The sequence below is a fragment of the Anoplopoma fimbria genome, chromosome 18 (assembly GCF_027596085.1).
Source record: "Anoplopoma fimbria isolate UVic2021 breed Golden Eagle Sablefish chromosome 18, Afim_UVic_2022, whole genome shotgun sequence".
In the NCBI taxonomy this organism is placed as follows: domain Eukaryota; kingdom Metazoa; phylum Chordata; class Actinopteri; order Perciformes; family Anoplopomatidae; genus Anoplopoma; species Anoplopoma fimbria.
The window spans coordinates 22,649,177-22,665,791 of NC_072466.1; the positions used below are offsets into that span (position 1 = coordinate 22,649,177).

The 16,615-nt window shown below is 39.9% G+C and overlaps 1 protein-coding gene across 1 annotated transcript; it reads left to right on the forward strand.

Moving 5' to 3' along the window:
• The first annotated feature begins 5,492 nt into the window (after positions 1 to 5,492).
• gja1b (gap junction protein alpha 1b) lies at positions 5,493 to 11,748 on the forward strand. Its single transcript, XM_054618285.1, has 2 exons — positions 5,493 to 5,583; positions 8,734 to 11,748. The coding sequence occupies exon 2, from the start codon at positions 8,750 to 8,752 to the stop codon at positions 9,914 to 9,916; it is 1,167 nt and encodes a 388-aa protein (XP_054474260.1). The 5' UTR covers positions 5,493 to 5,583; positions 8,734 to 8,749; the 3' UTR covers positions 9,917 to 11,748.
• Positions 11,749 to 16,615: the final 4,867 nt, after the last annotated feature.

The following is a 16,615-nucleotide window of genomic DNA, read 5'->3' on the forward strand; positions in this document are numbered from 1 at the left end:
TGGACTTTGTTCATTTGAAGGCTTGTTAATGTCTTTCACGATGATTAAAGGTTGCATGAAGGTTATATGATGAAGAGGCATACTACTAATTTGCCCTTTATAAAGAAGCCACTTGTACGTACAAATTTCAGACCTGACTTATATTCAGCAAAGTAATGTATCCCCTCGAAATTGCCTGCTGTAATGCACCTGCATACTTCAGTGCAAAGTTTTCAAATGTCAGTCGACACGTTAACTTTTGAAGAGATTGGATGATGTATTTGAAACTGGGTCATGAATTTGAGTGACAGTAAATGCTGTAAGCACAGGAACCATGAACGTTTATTAGTAATAGTCCTTGATCATGGCTCAAGCCAGGTCCCAGTCCTCCCATTCAGGCTGGGACTCAACAAGAAAAAAAACTAGCCTCTTGAATTCAGAGGCTAGAAATCCTGTGCGACTTCCTTCTGAGAATACGGATCTCACGCCGGTTATATAAGGAACGTATTGCTCAATAAATGCCCCATGTTTTGTCCAAAAACAAGTCATGGTATAGTGTGAGGGAAGAAGAAAATCAAAGGAAGATATTTTGATAAAAATGTCATACCTAAGCATGACTTTTTTGACATACCACAATATCTAAGAAAGTCACAGCAAAAAAATGTTGAAAAGAATCAAAAAAATGATTAAGATAGTATGTCGAATAAAGTCATAAAAAGTTAATAGTATGTATAAAAAAAAAAAAAGCAAAAAGAAGTCGTACTATGACATAAGTATACTTATGTTTTTTTGGGGGGGGTTTTACATACTGTACAGTACTTTAATACTATAAAGTCATAGTAAAGTATGCCGGGGAAAAGTAATATATATATATTTTTTTAAATCATAAAAAAGTCATAATAAAGCATATTCAAAAAGGTCATAGCAAAGAATGTTGGGAAGAATAAAAAAAAGTCCTGCTATAGTATGTCGGAAAAAAAGCCACAGTATAGTATGACGAGAAAAGTCAGATATATTTTCACATTATATGTTGAAAAAAGTCATTAAAAAGTCAAAACAAATAAAAACATTGGCATAGAAAAGTATGTAAAAAAAAGTCACAAACATTGTCATAGTTTTAAAAAAAAAAAATTTTTTAATTTAATTTCTACAATCTGGCTTCAATTGGTGCTGTCTGTTAATGCAATAAATAAAAGCCATTACAAAGAAAAATTCTGAACTTCACTAATTTCTAAACACTGGTACGAGCCCTGATGGCCCTGAGTCATTTATATTTTAAAAAAATCACCGTCTAATACTGTCATATTTTTGGGTCATATAGCACACTATGGCCATACCTTCAAACATAAAAAAAAATTGTAATGAACTAAAAATAACCACCAGTCACTTGGGAGGGTCAAACACATTAACAACAAAAAAGAGAAGCTAGATGGCAAAAGGGTACTTTACAAAAACAGCTCGAGTTTCCTCACCTGCAAAAAGCCAACAGGTCTATCTATCCAGTAGGCCTACAGATACAGAGGGATGCATTTATGTTGCATAATAAGCCTGACCAATACAAGTAACAAGATGTGACATGCCTCTAACATTTGGCCCACCCCTTTTTTTTATCAGTGAGGGTAGACTAAATATTAGAAACATCTCTCAGTATATCAATACAGTTCAGAAGCATTAGAACATTAGAACCTTCATGGAGGTAGGACTTATTTCAGCGTGGCTGTGTTCGACTGCATTAGCATTTTTTAGATGAACTTAATAAAGTTGCAAACCAGAATCAGTTTCCACAGTAATATTGTCCGAAGAAAGTGATGAGGTTTGCAGACAACATATCATGACAAATTATTTAATGTATAAAATATATTAGCCGGTCTGAAAGACTGCTTAGTCACAGATAAATTGGAAAATGTACCTTCAGTAATGATTTCTTCAAAATCTTTCTCCCAGCTTGTAGGGATGTTTTAATCCTGCACTTTAATTATCATTTTCCATTTACATTAGGAGCCTATAGAGAAAGAGAGGGACAACAGGGCATGCATTACATATTCCTTTAATGCTTACTTTAATAAAATATTTATATTTGAATCTGTTAATAGCAATTAAAAACATCATCCCACTGCTCTCTGATGGACTCAATTATACTTTTTTGAAGCTGAAGCTTGTGGGTATGCAGATGTTCTTTCTGCCCAGACAGGTCTGAAACCTAATGTACTACTCTACACGTGTCTTCTGTTGACTATGATGTCTGTGTATCTTGTCAAACAAATGCACTGACAAACACTAAATGGTCTTTTTTTTTTTTTTTTTTTTTTTAATGCCAGCTTCCCTGTTATGGCATATATTCTCAAGCTTTATTTTAATGGTAGATACATATAACAGGTGCACCTCTAAATAGATGTGTTTATTTAAATTTATTAAAAAAAAAAATAGATCAAAGACAGAGAGACATGACTACAAGCTCACAATGTGATCCAGTAATAATAATGTGCTTGGTGATTTAAAGTGTGGTCCTTTATTAATCATGGTTCAACAGCAGTGGCCTTAATTCAGCTGCTTCCATAAATGCTGTACATTTAAGCAGAGTCACTGAAGTTCTTTAGCATGTCAGACAAAGGTCACTCTTTGACCCGTCACTTGCTTAAAATCAGGTTCCCGGAAATTTGAACTCAGATCACCAGATTTAAAGTCTATAATGCTAACCGTTACACCAAAGAAGCATGATGACACAAAGCTTTCCTATATGTTCATCTCATTCAAAGATCAGCCCATGGATCAGGTTATCAATCATTATCAGCAGAAACAGAAACATTGTGTTAAACATTAAAGGTCTCGCAGGTCTCAATCTATCTGCTGTCCATGTCTCTGCGTGAGGTAGAGGAGCATAGAGTCTGAGGTCTGTGGTTCAGAATGGTGCCATCAGACAGCCGCACCAGCATGCCCCATAAAGCTGCACTGCACTATTTCCGTCACTAGGTGTAGCTGTGCACTGGCCAAGTGCAGTATGGGAGACCCCGGTGGTTTAATGGAAAGTTACAAAAATACAGAAGAACACTTCACTTCAAAGCAAATGAGCACTAGACGATAACAGAAAAGAACTCTCAACCACTGGGCTTCATGAAAATAAAAAAAGAGCATTCTAAAATATTACAGAATAATAATACAAAAATAACACCACTGTAGGGATGAGCCATCTTAACAAACTTCAAGGCAAAAATAAAAAGTATGTTAGATTTACAAGGCGTCATTGGCACGATATGACAGAATAAAGCGTTAAAGGGGAACTACGCCCATTTTCAAAATTCACACATGTTATTCCTACGGTCTAAGACAGTCCAAAAAATATAAGTAAACATTAACAGCTCACTCCCAAATCCCAAAAGTGAAGTGCTAAAAGTCAAATGTCATGTCATCAAGTAAAAAGTGCAGAGCTGCTCCGAAGACGATGAATTTGGAAAGATGTTCTAGATTCCACTGAGAGCACCTGAGGGAAATGTTCTGAGTATATGGGTACAAACTGCAAACGCTACGAACAAACAAGTATACGAGTTTGAGACTTACTTATTTGGTGTCTGGCTTTCAGTGACATCAGCTCATTTTCACAGAAATTGAATAAACTCTCCTATAGGCCATGGAAATAACTTCTTAGGATAAGGTGGTCCTCTTTAAAATCACTTTGTAATTACATTTTGATTAAAAAAAAGAAACTGTAATTAAGTACATGTAATGCTTTAACACTGCAAGAAATGTCATTTTCAAGACTTATTTTATGAAAGAACAAGATGCTCACATTCATTAACTGGTTGAATGACTTAATCAAAGCAATGTAATTAAATACATGTCTGCCAATTTATTACAACCACTGGTTGACAAAATGTCCCTTCTCCCATGTAAAATAATCAGATCACAATGTTAAGTACTCCAACCAAAAATCTAAATTATACTGGCACAAATGCACACCAATTAAATGTACTTAAAGGGACAGTTCAGCTCAAAATCAAAACAACATATTTGTCCTCTTACCTGTAGTGCTGTTCTAACTAAGGTCTGTGGATTATCTCGAGTAACCCGGTAAATCATTTCTGTAAAGAAACATTGATGTTGAGTTTTTTTCAAATGTGTTGGTTTTTTTTGCCGCTTTTAGCACCACAAACCAATTGCACATAAAATGCCATTATATTGGAGAGATGACAGACATCTCTACTACCGATATCTCCCAAACTTGGCAACTCTCACCAAAACAATCAAGATCAATACACAGCACTTCAAGTAATAGAAAATATATTTCTAGTTTTTTGGGTGAACTGTCCCTTTAAGTATGAAAAAAAGTAAAAGTAGTCCCTATGCAGAGTTATTAGTGTTTTATTATGGATTCAGCTGCATCTTAATGTTGTAGCTTGTTGAGGAGGAGATGATTCATCATCATCATCATCATCATCATCATCATCATCATCATCATATTTTATAAGATGATAGGAGAGTGTTGTGTGTGAAATTAAATGTCAGAAGTATAATAAGAAGTAAAAGTACCTTGAACCTATACTTAGGTGCAGTAGTGTCCTTGAGTTAAAGTTAAAGTTAAAGTTAAAGTTAAAGTTAAAGTCATCCACTGATCACTAGACACTGCATGTCAATACGTCTCTCTCTCTCTCTCTCTCTCTCTCTCTGTCTCTCTGTCTCTCTCTCTGTCTCTCTGTCTCTCTCTCTCTCTCTCTGTCTCTCTCTCTCTCTCTCTGTCTCTCTCTCTCTCTCTCTCTCTCTCTGTCTCTCTCTCTCTCTCTCTCTCTCTCTCTCTGTCTCTCTCTCTCTCTCTCTCTCTCTCTCTCTCTCTCTCTCTCTCTCTCTCTCTCTCTCTCTCTCTCTCTCTCTCTCTGTCTCTCTCTCTCTCTCTCTCTCTCTCTCTCTCTCTCTCTCTCTCTCTCTCTCTCTCTCTCTCTCTCTCTCTCTCTCTCTCTGTCTCTCTCTCTCTCTCTCTCTCTCTCTCTCTGTCTCTCTCTCTCTCTCTCTCTCTCTCTCTCTCTCTCTGTCTCTCTCTCTCTCTCTCTCTCTCTCTCTCTCTCTCTCTCTCTCTCTCTCTCTCTCTCTCTCTGTCTCTCTCTCTCTCTCTCTCTCTCTCTCTCTCTCTCTCTCTCTCTCTCTCTCTCTCTCTCTCTCTCTCTGTCTCTCTCTCTCTCTCTCTCTCTCTCTCTCTCTCTCTCTCTGTCTCTCTCTCTCTCTCTCTCTCTCTCTCTCTCTCTCTCTCTCTCTCTCTCTGTCTCTCTCTCTCTCTCTCTCTCTCTCTCTCTGTCTCTCTCTCTCTCTCTCTCTCTCTCTCTCTCTCTCTCTGTCTCTCTCTCTCTCTCTCTCTCTCTCTCTCTCTCTCTCTCTCCCATACCCCCCTCTCTCTCTCTAGTCTCTCTCCTCCCAGCAGACTGTGGCTCTGGTCTTGACGTAGAGAGATCAGGTGACTTCTCTGTGGACCGTTATAAGGGAAGTTTGACAAGTTCTCCTCAGTCTCTCTCTGCCCCCCCTCCCTCCCTGCTCACAAAACTTGGATTTCAACTTTCTCACAAGTGTCAGACGGAGAAAGTCCCACCGGCCTCAGCTTCCTCCTCTCCGTGACTCCTCCAGGTAAGTTTAAACTTTATTTTAGATTGTAGAACTCGTCCTGGAGGCTGCTCTCCTTACAAACAGTCGCTCATATCCTCACGTTGTGCAATTCTTTTTAAAGTTTCACAAAATCGCTCAGGGTTGTTTTTTTCTTTTCTTCTTTTCTTCCCCTCTTACTAAAAGTCAGAACAGACAGCTCGAAGCCACAGGGATGTGATTTATTATCCTTTATTAATAAATGAGGACTTTTTTTTTGTCCGTCTGAAAGTTGCTGTTGTGCTGGATTAAACACATCCTGTACTGGACTTTTAACTAAAGAAAACCTCTGTTTTATATAAAGAAAAGCTCTGTTTCTATATTTATTAATGAGTGGCCCCATGACACCAGGAAACTTCAAAATGAAAGTGCTCAGAAGTTGTTTCATTCATATCTTGTGTGATTTCTCAATGAAAAGCAATTTACAGAGGGTTGAGTGGAGTTGGAGATGTCTGCTTTGAAAGCCATTGTGTTCGGGGTCCATTGTTCTCTGCTGTCCTGGTCAGTTTTCACCAGACAAACTCACTCATGTAGAAAGTGGCGGGATGTCCTCTGTCTTATAACAACAACGACAAAAAAAAAGATTCTCCTCTCTTTCCTTCCTCACTTATCACTCTGGACTCTCCTGAATGCTGAAGGTGATTTTTAAACAGAAGGACCAAGCGATCTGCATTTCCTCCAGGTCATTGGGATACAGTGTGGTTTTATAAGATAAGTGAGAGCACATGCCTTTTAGTTTGGCATGACTGAAGGTTCCTACTTTTCCTCATTAAGATCCTCCCGGCTCTCTGTCTGTAGGAAAGTGTGGAAAGAGATCTGCGTTGGAGTCTACAAAACCTCCCTCACAATCCTGAACAGACTACTGGTTTCATATGGAACGGTTGAGCTGTGAGGGTGCAAGTGAAAACAGGATTAAAACTGCTTTACAATCCATGATTTATCATCAGGTTATAATAAAAACTAATAGTGCTGCAGGGCCCAGTGGTACCCACTTAAAGACCCCACTTCAGAATGTCCCAAAAAGACTCTAGAACCTCATTTGAGGACCTCCTCTTTGATAGTTGCACCGAACATAACAAACTTCCTTTATGAGTCATTGTAGTGTGTTTTGTGAGTTCACACTGATGAGGAGCCGGTCTGAGTGGCTCCTCATCAGTCATCATCTATTGTTCAGCCTCAGCTTCTGAGACTTCAGCAGACAGTCGTGGCTCATTTTTGACCGAGGAGGGCGCTGGTTTTTCAGGTGGATTGAGCACCCAGACGTGCCGCAGAGTGTTTTGCATCCTCTAACTGCGGCTCTATTTTATTCGTAGCAAAGCAAAAGAGCATTTTTAAGGCTTTTTTTCAACGGGACACCCCTTTAAAGCTCCGGACTGAATCGAGTCACAGCGGTTTAGGAGGACACTGTCAACGGGGAGCTGCTGATGTCATGCTTTTTCGTAATGGGTCCATCTTCCAAGAGGAAATGTTCTTCTTCTCTGTAAGCGCAGAGGAAAGAAGCACACACCACAGACCCCCCCCAACCCCCACCTCCTTTATTCTGCACAGCTCAGCTTACATAACAGTTTTCAGCAGAATTTCTGCCGTTCTCTGAAGCAGACGGTCTCTCTGGTCCACTGATGATCCAGCTTTGTGTCTTTTTTATTTCTCACTTTTATTCTCTCCTCCTCACTCTGCGCTTCACAGACAAGTACAGCGAGAGTGAGAACATTTTTTAAAAGTTGGCCAGTTGAAGCAGATACTTTTGTAGCAGCACAAGAATAACAGGAGTAGAGAGGCCAATGTAAGTTGTTAACATGTACAAACTTTGACATGTTTGATAAAGAAAGCTGTCCAAGATAAAAAACCTAGCAGATAATCTCCCGTGACGTAGTTTGGACCTCATACATTTGGGCCCCATAAGTGCTGCAGAGCTGCACTGTCCTGTCATGTGACTAAAATATGTTTTTTGTGACTGAGAGATCCTGTTTTATTTTTACCAAAGAGATGTTTTAATAATTTTAAAATGTTTGCTCTTGCATAAGTTATTTAAATATTTGATTATTGATGGTTACTTCTAGGCAGTTTACCCATTTTTTTAATTCGAGAGGTTCTTCGCCAATGGTTCCAAGATTTGATCATATTGCTGACGGCAAACAATTTAATGGTTTCTCAAAATCGCTCCCTCGATTTAATCAAACGCGCCTCTTGTTTCGGATGAATACTAGTTGTTGTTGTTTGACATTCTCTTCGCTTGATGATTCCGGTTTCGTGTTATCACATCTTCCCGTGGATCTTAAGGGCAGCGTTGCATGAACTCTCCGAAATGTCTTTTCTGCCCCTGCTCCCAGTAATTGGATTAGCTTGTGTTTTGCGTCACCAAACTATTTAGTTTTGTCTCTTTCAATAATGACGCGGTTTAATCACATAGTGCTGGCAAAGTGCCCAATGTCAAGAACATGAGGAAGTTAATCATACTGTATCTGTGGGTGACACTTCCTATGATGCTCATCTATATAATGCATTATAAACATATCAATAATGCATTATAGTCTGCTTATAGCACTATGTAATTATAGTAATAGGCGCTCCTGAATATCCATAATGCCTCGTAAAAATGATCATAACACGTTATACAGCATTTTATAGAGACTTTTAAGCATCGTAATACTTAATAATTGATGGTCACTTATGTTTTGTGTGTTGTAAGTCACTAAGTGGTTTTGTGACCACTAAGTGACTTATAACCAGTTTGTATTAAATCTGCCTATACCTCATTAGTTCACCTAAAGCACCCAGGGACCTCTTAGAATAATTGCATTATATTGCATTATAACAGTTATTATAATGCTGTATAAAATGATTACAATGTATAACAACTATGGGAAATATAATACACTATGATCCTTACAAAAAATAACGTCAGTGAGTGACCAGCCATTATGAAGTGTAATGATACTTGACCTTATAAGTCATTATTACATACTAAAGCATGATGGAACTGTATGAGTGCTTATAACTAGTGCTATAAGCAGATCATATCACATTGTAAGAATGTTTATAATACATTATAGACATTGACATCATAGAAAGTGTTACCTATCTGTGAAAGCCTGAACTCATAATTGAATAGTTTTGTTTTTTTTTTTTCACCAGCTAACGCTCCCTGAGAATGGGTGACTGGAGTGCTCTGGGTCGTCTGCTGGACAAGGTCCAAGCCTACTCCACCGCTGGTGGCAAAGTCTGGCTGTCTGTCCTCTTCATCTTCAGGATCCTGGTTCTGGGCACTGCGGTGGAATCCGCGTGGGGAGACGAGCAGTCGGCATTCAAATGCAACACCCAGCAGCCCGGTTGCGAGAACGTTTGCTATGACAAGTCCTTCCCGATCTCCCACGTCCGCTTCTGGGTCCTCCAGATCATCTTTGTGTCGACGCCAACGCTTCTTTACCTGGCTCACGTCTTCTACCTGAACCGAAAGGAGCAGAAGTTCAACAGGAAGGAGGAGGAGCTTAAAGCAGTGCAAAATGACGGCGGCGATGTCGACATCCCGCTGAAGAAGATCGAGATGAAGAAACTAAAGTATGGCATTGAGGAGCACGGCAAAGTGAAGATGAAGGGGGCCCTGCTCAGAACCTATATAGTCAGCATTTTCTTCAAGTCAATGTTCGAGGTGGGCTTCCTTGTCATCCAGTGGTACATCTACGGGTTCAGCCTGGCTGCGGTCTACACCTGCGAGAGGGCCCCGTGCCCACACAGGGTGGACTGTTTCCTCTCGCGTCCCACGGAGAAGACCGTGTTCATCATCTTCATGCTGGTGGTCTCCATGGTGTCCCTGATGCTCAACGTCATCGAGCTTTTCTACGTGTTTTTTAAGAGGATCAAAGATCGCGTGAAGGGCAAACAGCCGCCCGTGGTCTACCCCAGCGGAGGCACGTTGAGCCCCACCCCCAAAGATCTGTCCACCACCAAGTACGCCTACTATAACGGCTGCTCCTCCCCGACCGCCCCGCTCTCGCCCATGTCCCCACCGGGCTACAAGCTGGCCACAGGGGAGCGGGGAACGGGCTCGTGCCGCAATTACAACAAGCAGGCCACCGAGCAGAACTGGGCCAACTACTCCACGGAGCAGCACCGTCTCGGCCAGAACGGTGGAGGAAGCACTATCTCAAACTCCCACGCACAAGCCTTTGACTTCCCGGACGACACCCATGAGCATAAGAAACTGCCCTCAATGGCGGAACACGAGATGCAGCCGCTGGCGCTGATGGATGCCAGGCCCTGTAGCCGGGCCAGCAGCCGGATGAGCAGCCGACCCAGGCCAGACGACCTGGACGTGTAAGCCCAAGTCCCCCACCCCTCCTCCTCCCAGCTCGGCCCTGAATGACTGGATGTTCGGCTGCAGCCGGAGAGTCAGGAAACACTCCATCACATAGGTTCAGACAGGAGGAGGGGTTAACCTCAATCACTGTCTTCAGCATAGAGACTCTTAGTCACTCGAGAGACGTTTAAACTTGTTATGTAACACTGTCAAAAGGTACAAATTGAAAATACGTTGGTTTTTTTCAATGACTTTTACCGTAACCCTCTAGGGGAGCTAACCCAGAACAGAACAGCCATGGGGGATGGTGCAAGAGTTCAACAGAAAGCAGAGGACCACACCGGTCGGAGCGATCGCTCTGCTTTTAATTTTGCCAAGGTTACATTTAAAGGAAAAATTCTGTCTTCTTCTCATTTTCATAGGTTCTGCTATTCCTCCTATTGGTGACAGCATTTTTACTTAACCACTTCAGAGCTGATTTCTGAAGGCATGGTGACAGCTTGTGCCTTCACAGGGTGCCTTCCTAGTTGTGTTTTATTTAGTTTTTTAAACAGTGACCAGATTAAAAATGAGCCTTCTTGGCTAACTTCGTTGAGCATGGTCCCTGTCAAATAAACGGAAAAAAATAAGAAAAGTCCAGTATTAACAACAAACAAATCTCTATTTACCCATTTACCAAATGATTGACAAAGAATATATCAAGTGCTTACCACTTGGGAGAATGCTTAATAACTGTTGTAGTGAATATTTATTGCTTGGCCTCCGTAGGACACCTACCACTAAGAGGAAAATTTGACTACTATCCAGTATCTCTCACTCACAGAAAACATCTTCAATTAACTCCCCACAAAAACTGTATATTTATTGACAGAAAAACTTTTCTTTTTCCTCTTTAGTAACTTTGTCAGTCAGCGTGGACTGTTGTTTCCTGATAAACTTTGAATTTATGTGGTATCATGTTTTCATTTTGTGGGTTTATCTGTATTTTGTTTTGGGAGGGGGGGTGTTTGAGAGAGTGGCGGGGCTGAGGGGGTTCAGGCTGCTGTCACACAGCAAACGCTGATCTGCTTTCACGTGGCTTCCACAAAGAAAGGCTTTATTACTGTGTGTTATCCTTTTTTTTCATCTTTTGCGCGCTGTAGAGAAACACATTAGAATGATTTATCTGCGTTTTACATATTTGAGTGAATGATGTTTTTTTTTTCTTTCTGTAGGTATTGTTCTTTTTTTCGGACTCAATGTAATCGTCGCTGCTTGAGAAAATAGATATTTAGTACTGTAAATCAAGCTAACTGTTTCACAATAAAAATGTGAGTTTTTAGAAGACTGCTTATAGATCTGGACTAATATTTAGTCAGTTATGTTAAAATGTATGCCAATGTAGCTCCACAACTACCAAACACTAGGATAAATCTCAATTTGGGCTTTTTATTTTTCTTTCTTCTTTTGTAATTTCTTAAAAAATTGCCATTTGTGCATCATTTTGTCGGTACTTACATGTGTCATGGATCTTTCAGCTACAATGGCATTTGCACTGAGATCTTGGTGATAGAGATGTAATATGATGCACACAGTTAGTGGTAAGAGTTTTCTGATACACATGTTACTAATTTATTTTATAACACAGAAATCACTACAGTGCATAATATCAGACATCTGACCAGTGGTTTCATCGACTGGTTCTGTGAGAGATGTCTTCCATTGAGAGGAACAGGAGCAATTAGTCATTTGTTGCCGTAATTCAATGCTAATCCGCGGGGATCCACTGTTGTACAGTGTAAGTGCATGATAGCAAAACAAAAAAAACCATTAATTGTATCTGTGAAAAGCTATTTTAACCAATAAATATTTTTTCTGTCTTAATTGCTGATTGATTGGTTTCATTGCAGACCATTTCATTGTGCTTATAATGAACCACCAGTGAGTAAAGCTGTATTCATTCAGGCACCTCATGATTTTCGGTTTAGTCTTTTAACAAAAATGTATATTAGTTTCTGGAACACTTTCAGGTTAGTTGACATTTTTTTTAATTTATATTTGTCCAATTTAAAAAAAACTTGACAAAACCTGAAATTTTTGACAGCATTTAAAATAGTAATTCCTTAATAATTCAGGTAACAGCGGTTGCCATATTGTATGCAAGTGCAGTAACAGGTGTTCTTGCCTATTATATGGTTTAAATCAAAGACATTGCTTACATTTTTAGCTGGCTGTAATGGTTCAAATGCACAGTGTTCATGTTTTTTTTTCATTTATTCAACCTTTATTTTATATTTATACAGAATAGTCTCATGAAGATTTGAAATCTCCTTGCCAAGGGAGTCAGGGAGTCCTTGCCAAGACGGCAGCATAAAAGTTTAACCTAAAAACAAAACAAACAGACTGTAAATACTAAACAGCAAAACATTTAAACAACATTGAAAATTGACATTAAATGGACGTGCATGAGATATATAACAAGAAAGGTGCACTCAGTGCATATCTCCCTAGCTACCACTGCTGCACAGTGTGATCAAATGAATGCAACCTACAATTGGCTTAGACCGTCTAGACATCAATGGCTTGCAAAACATCGTAAAACACACATACATTCAAACGCAACAACAAGTGAGATGTACTCAGCAGTGTGTGTGGTATGTGTGAGCCAAACATACCGTCCAAAACAATAAAAGTGAGCAAATTGTTCCCTATACACATACACAGGGGAAAAACAAGCTCTTCAAACTCATCAGGGTTGAATCATTCATTATTGGTAAATTGCGACCCTTCTATTTGCTCCAATTATTCCTTCTTTTCAAATACTCTGATTCAATAGGTTATAATTTCTGGTTCTAAAATGCTGCTTCAGCATCACATTCTAGGCTGACTGCTACGCTGGTTAGCTACCACACACAATTACAGGCTTTTCGTGGGTAAGAACACTCCAACCTCCAAAAAAGATATTTGAAAACTTGCTGATCCGTCTCAATAATGCAATTTCAAAAAAACCAATTTAAATCATGTCTAAAGTTAGATGGACTAAGTTTTCACTGACATCAGCATTACATTGCTTATCCTGTTGCTGCCTTCTCCCACCACCATGTTAGCCTTGCTTCTCTTTTTACAATCAATCAAATCTGATACAATACGTATGTTCCATTCAAATATGGACAATACATACTTGACTTAGATGTGACTGTGCTGAACCTTCACTCTGTTCTGGGATACATACACACATACCCTGCAGAGCAATACCTCTACTGCCAAATGCAACCAAATTGGCACTCGCACATAGTATTTTAAATTTATAATAATAGTTTTCTGAGTCAACTTTTGTAACATCTCTGGAGGATTGCATCATATGCTTAAAACAGCAGAAAATCCTGACCAGCTAATGCTGGCAAGGCCTCCTGAACACCACATAGACCAAGTCATGATCCCAATAAAGGAGAGTTATAGGGCTCAGTAGGTATTCAGTCCTAAAGTATACTGCAGCTTTGATAAAGGCTCCCGAGGGATTTTATAATATGAGAGGACACTGCTTTGTATCGCTTCTCCAAGTTTGCTATGTTATCTTTCCACCACACTGAATCAAACCGACAGAAAGCCGGGCTGCAGCTTGGAGACCACATGTAAGAGAGAGTAAGAGAGGAGAACTTTCATTAATTACTTATTTATTATGATTTCAGTAAACTGACAGTGTGCAGATCAGCATTAGTCAAACAATGTATCTACTTCTTAGAGAGCAAAAAGCTCTATTTAATTAATTATATCCGTTGTAATGTGGGAAGTGCAGAGTGGTGGATGTGTTTGGTTTGGTTTATTGCCAATATTCAAATATGTTCATGAAATACAGCATATCAGACTTTGTTGGTATTATAACCTTAAAGTCTTGGACTTATTTCCATCATTGTCTCTGGTGTTTTCATACTTTACCAGCCTTAATGAGAATGATGACAGAGATTTCAAATGCTTACCAAAGTGATGTTCCAAACTAAAAAATACTTTAAACTGGCTCGGTCCAAAGCTACCAAAATCTGTGGAAGAGCACCTCTCAAGCTGATTAATCAACATTAACCTTGTCTGTTTAATTGTCATCACTGTGAGGCTACCTGGCAACCAGCGGATAACCCCCTTTAAAACCACATTGTGTCATTTTGTCAAATGAAAAACACAAAGTGTTCTGCAGTCAGTACATCCTAGTAACTCGGTGGTCAAAGGTGCAAGCACTGGTTTCATATTCAGATCTCAGCTTGTAACTGCATGATATCTTTTATTCTTGAATAGTTCTTAAATTAAGATGCTAGAATTTGAAGATACTCTCAGATATTGCAAGGACCAGCACATTCTCACCCCAATGCGTCAAACACCGCAGCTTCAAACGATGAGGCTCTAGGTACCGATCTAGCGTCAGTTTTGGACGTGTCAGGGACGACGTGTCAATATACGCTCGTTATATGCATAATTTCATTTCAAAATAAACTTTCGTCTACAAAAGCAGTAAGGTTTAGGCAACAAAAAGATTACATTAGGTTTAAGAAATTGGCGTGGTGGATATTAACTAAGGACTTTCGCGACTAGCAAGAGACAAATGAATGACGTGACAAAATGTCAACATTTAATTTTGGTCTCCTGAAAGAAAGTCCCGTGTTTGTTTGTGTTGGAGTAAGTTGAAAAGCCCAGTGTGTTGCATACAGAGGCTGAAGGTTGCCTAGGGAAAACTATTGATCTCATCCGATCAAGAGCAATTAAACTCGGTCAGTAATTAATGTACAAAAAGTCAAAGAAATCTACCACTCAAATGTGCGTTTGTTGTATCGTGGTTAGCTTAGAGAGGTTCTATTCTCTGAGATCAGAGAAAAAAAGGTCACAGCCTTGTTGACCTGAGCATCCAATGAGTGGTTGGCAGACCTCTCTCTCTCTTAGCTGATCTCACCGGCCGTCCGATGCACGAGCATGCGTGAGCACATGAAATCACTTGTTGCGAATTGCACAATTGCACAATTATCTCCAGATTCCCAAACGGGCTACATTTCTGTGAAAATGGGGAAACATGTGAACCGCTCTCATCACTGATCACATAATTTAGCCATTGAGACATCATTCCCTCTTTTGATGTGGAAGGATTACAGGAGGACGTGCAGTTTGGGCTTTCTCAGTCCAAGGCCCAGCATCACTGTCACCCCTGCTGTACAATATAACATGTAGTAAAATGTATCTTCCTCCAGCTGTCCACTGACCCTTATGATGACCTTTCAAAACCTTAACAATTGATGCTGCGAGCGTTTTGGTCCAGTCCACACAGACCAACCCTGTCCTCTAGAAAGTACAATTATATTCTACTAGACTTTTCTCCTAGGTATATTGTGATGGAAAACCTAACCGCTGCATGGATCATGTTCACAGATGACGTTTTCTTAAGGGCGAACTTGCCTGGAACATAACTGCGTAGCATACCCGAAGCCTGAGATGTAGAGCAGTATGTGGAAAAAAGTTAAAATAAGTCAGATGAGTGAGACTGTTAATGTTTCCAAGGGTAATGTTATTTTATTGGGCTAGAGACATGTTATGGTGGCTGGGCTTATTTTTAGTGTGTAAATTAACATTGAGGGTGGCAGCCGTTGCACTGCAGCAGGTTTTTCTGCTCTCAGACATCCACAGACGTCACAGACTGACTTGTAACCGCACACCACAGAGCTAGGGTGGAACTTTGGCTTACTTGGCAAAAAAAACACAAAAAAATGCATGGATAGTGTGTGTATTTGCGAGTGTGCTCTCTAAAAATGGCCCTTCAACCAGCTCTTTGAGCTGTGACGTCATGCTCAAAACCAGAACCAGCTGGCCGCAAGGAAATGCGTTTGATGTCAGACGACATGCTGAGCGAACAAAGTTATCCATCTGAGAGAGATTTTGGGTGGAGTATTTCTTTAAAAGGCAAAAACAGTAGTCAATATTTAGTTCATGAAGAACCGACCGTACTGCTTCACGCTTCCTTTCTCCTTAACTATAACAGAAGCAAGAAAAAGGGTCAAGTGCAGAACAGGCATGTTGCCTCAGTGGGTCAAACGCAGTGTACTCCTGCGTCAAAAATGGGGCCTGTGTTTGAATGATGCGTCAGACTCTTTGCTATACATATCAGTGTGCATCAACCGTCCGTAGTAACTCAGAGAATGAATGAGAGGACTGTTTACCTGGCTGTCAGCCATAGCCCCTTATCACGCCCAGAAACAGGAAGGTTGCATTTCTGCATGTCTGAAAAAACACAACCACAATAGTCACTGCATGTACCAGTTTTATACACAGTGAGCATACAATTGGGCACTTTGTGTGTGCAATTGTGAAATGCACATCAAACAGGGAACTCTGCCATAGAAGCATCGCCAACAAGAGGCCATCATCCACCCTGCTATTAACATCACAGGTTCTTGCAATTTTAAAACACAAAAACTGTAACTTGTGTCACAAAAATATTGAAAGCAGTATTGTATTGTTATAAATTGACCAGGTATGCTAAGCAATAACTTATGTCTGCTTAACACTGAGTTTGAACGGATAGAACATTTGTAATAACTACACGGTTATCTACATTAGACAAATCACTCAAAGCTAAAAGCCTGTTGCGTGTTGAATTGTTAAACATTGAAATACCACACTCTCTATCAATCACCTGTGCCCAGAATGCACATGTGAAAACACTTGTAACCAATTAGATTACTTAGAAATCAGAGCTTGAATACATAG

What these genes read in the sequence shown, in the direction of transcription:
- gja1b (XM_054618285.1), top strand. Translation starts at nt 8,750, where the DNA reads ATGGGTGACTGGAGTGCTCTGGGTCGTCTGCTGGACAAGGTCCAAGCC.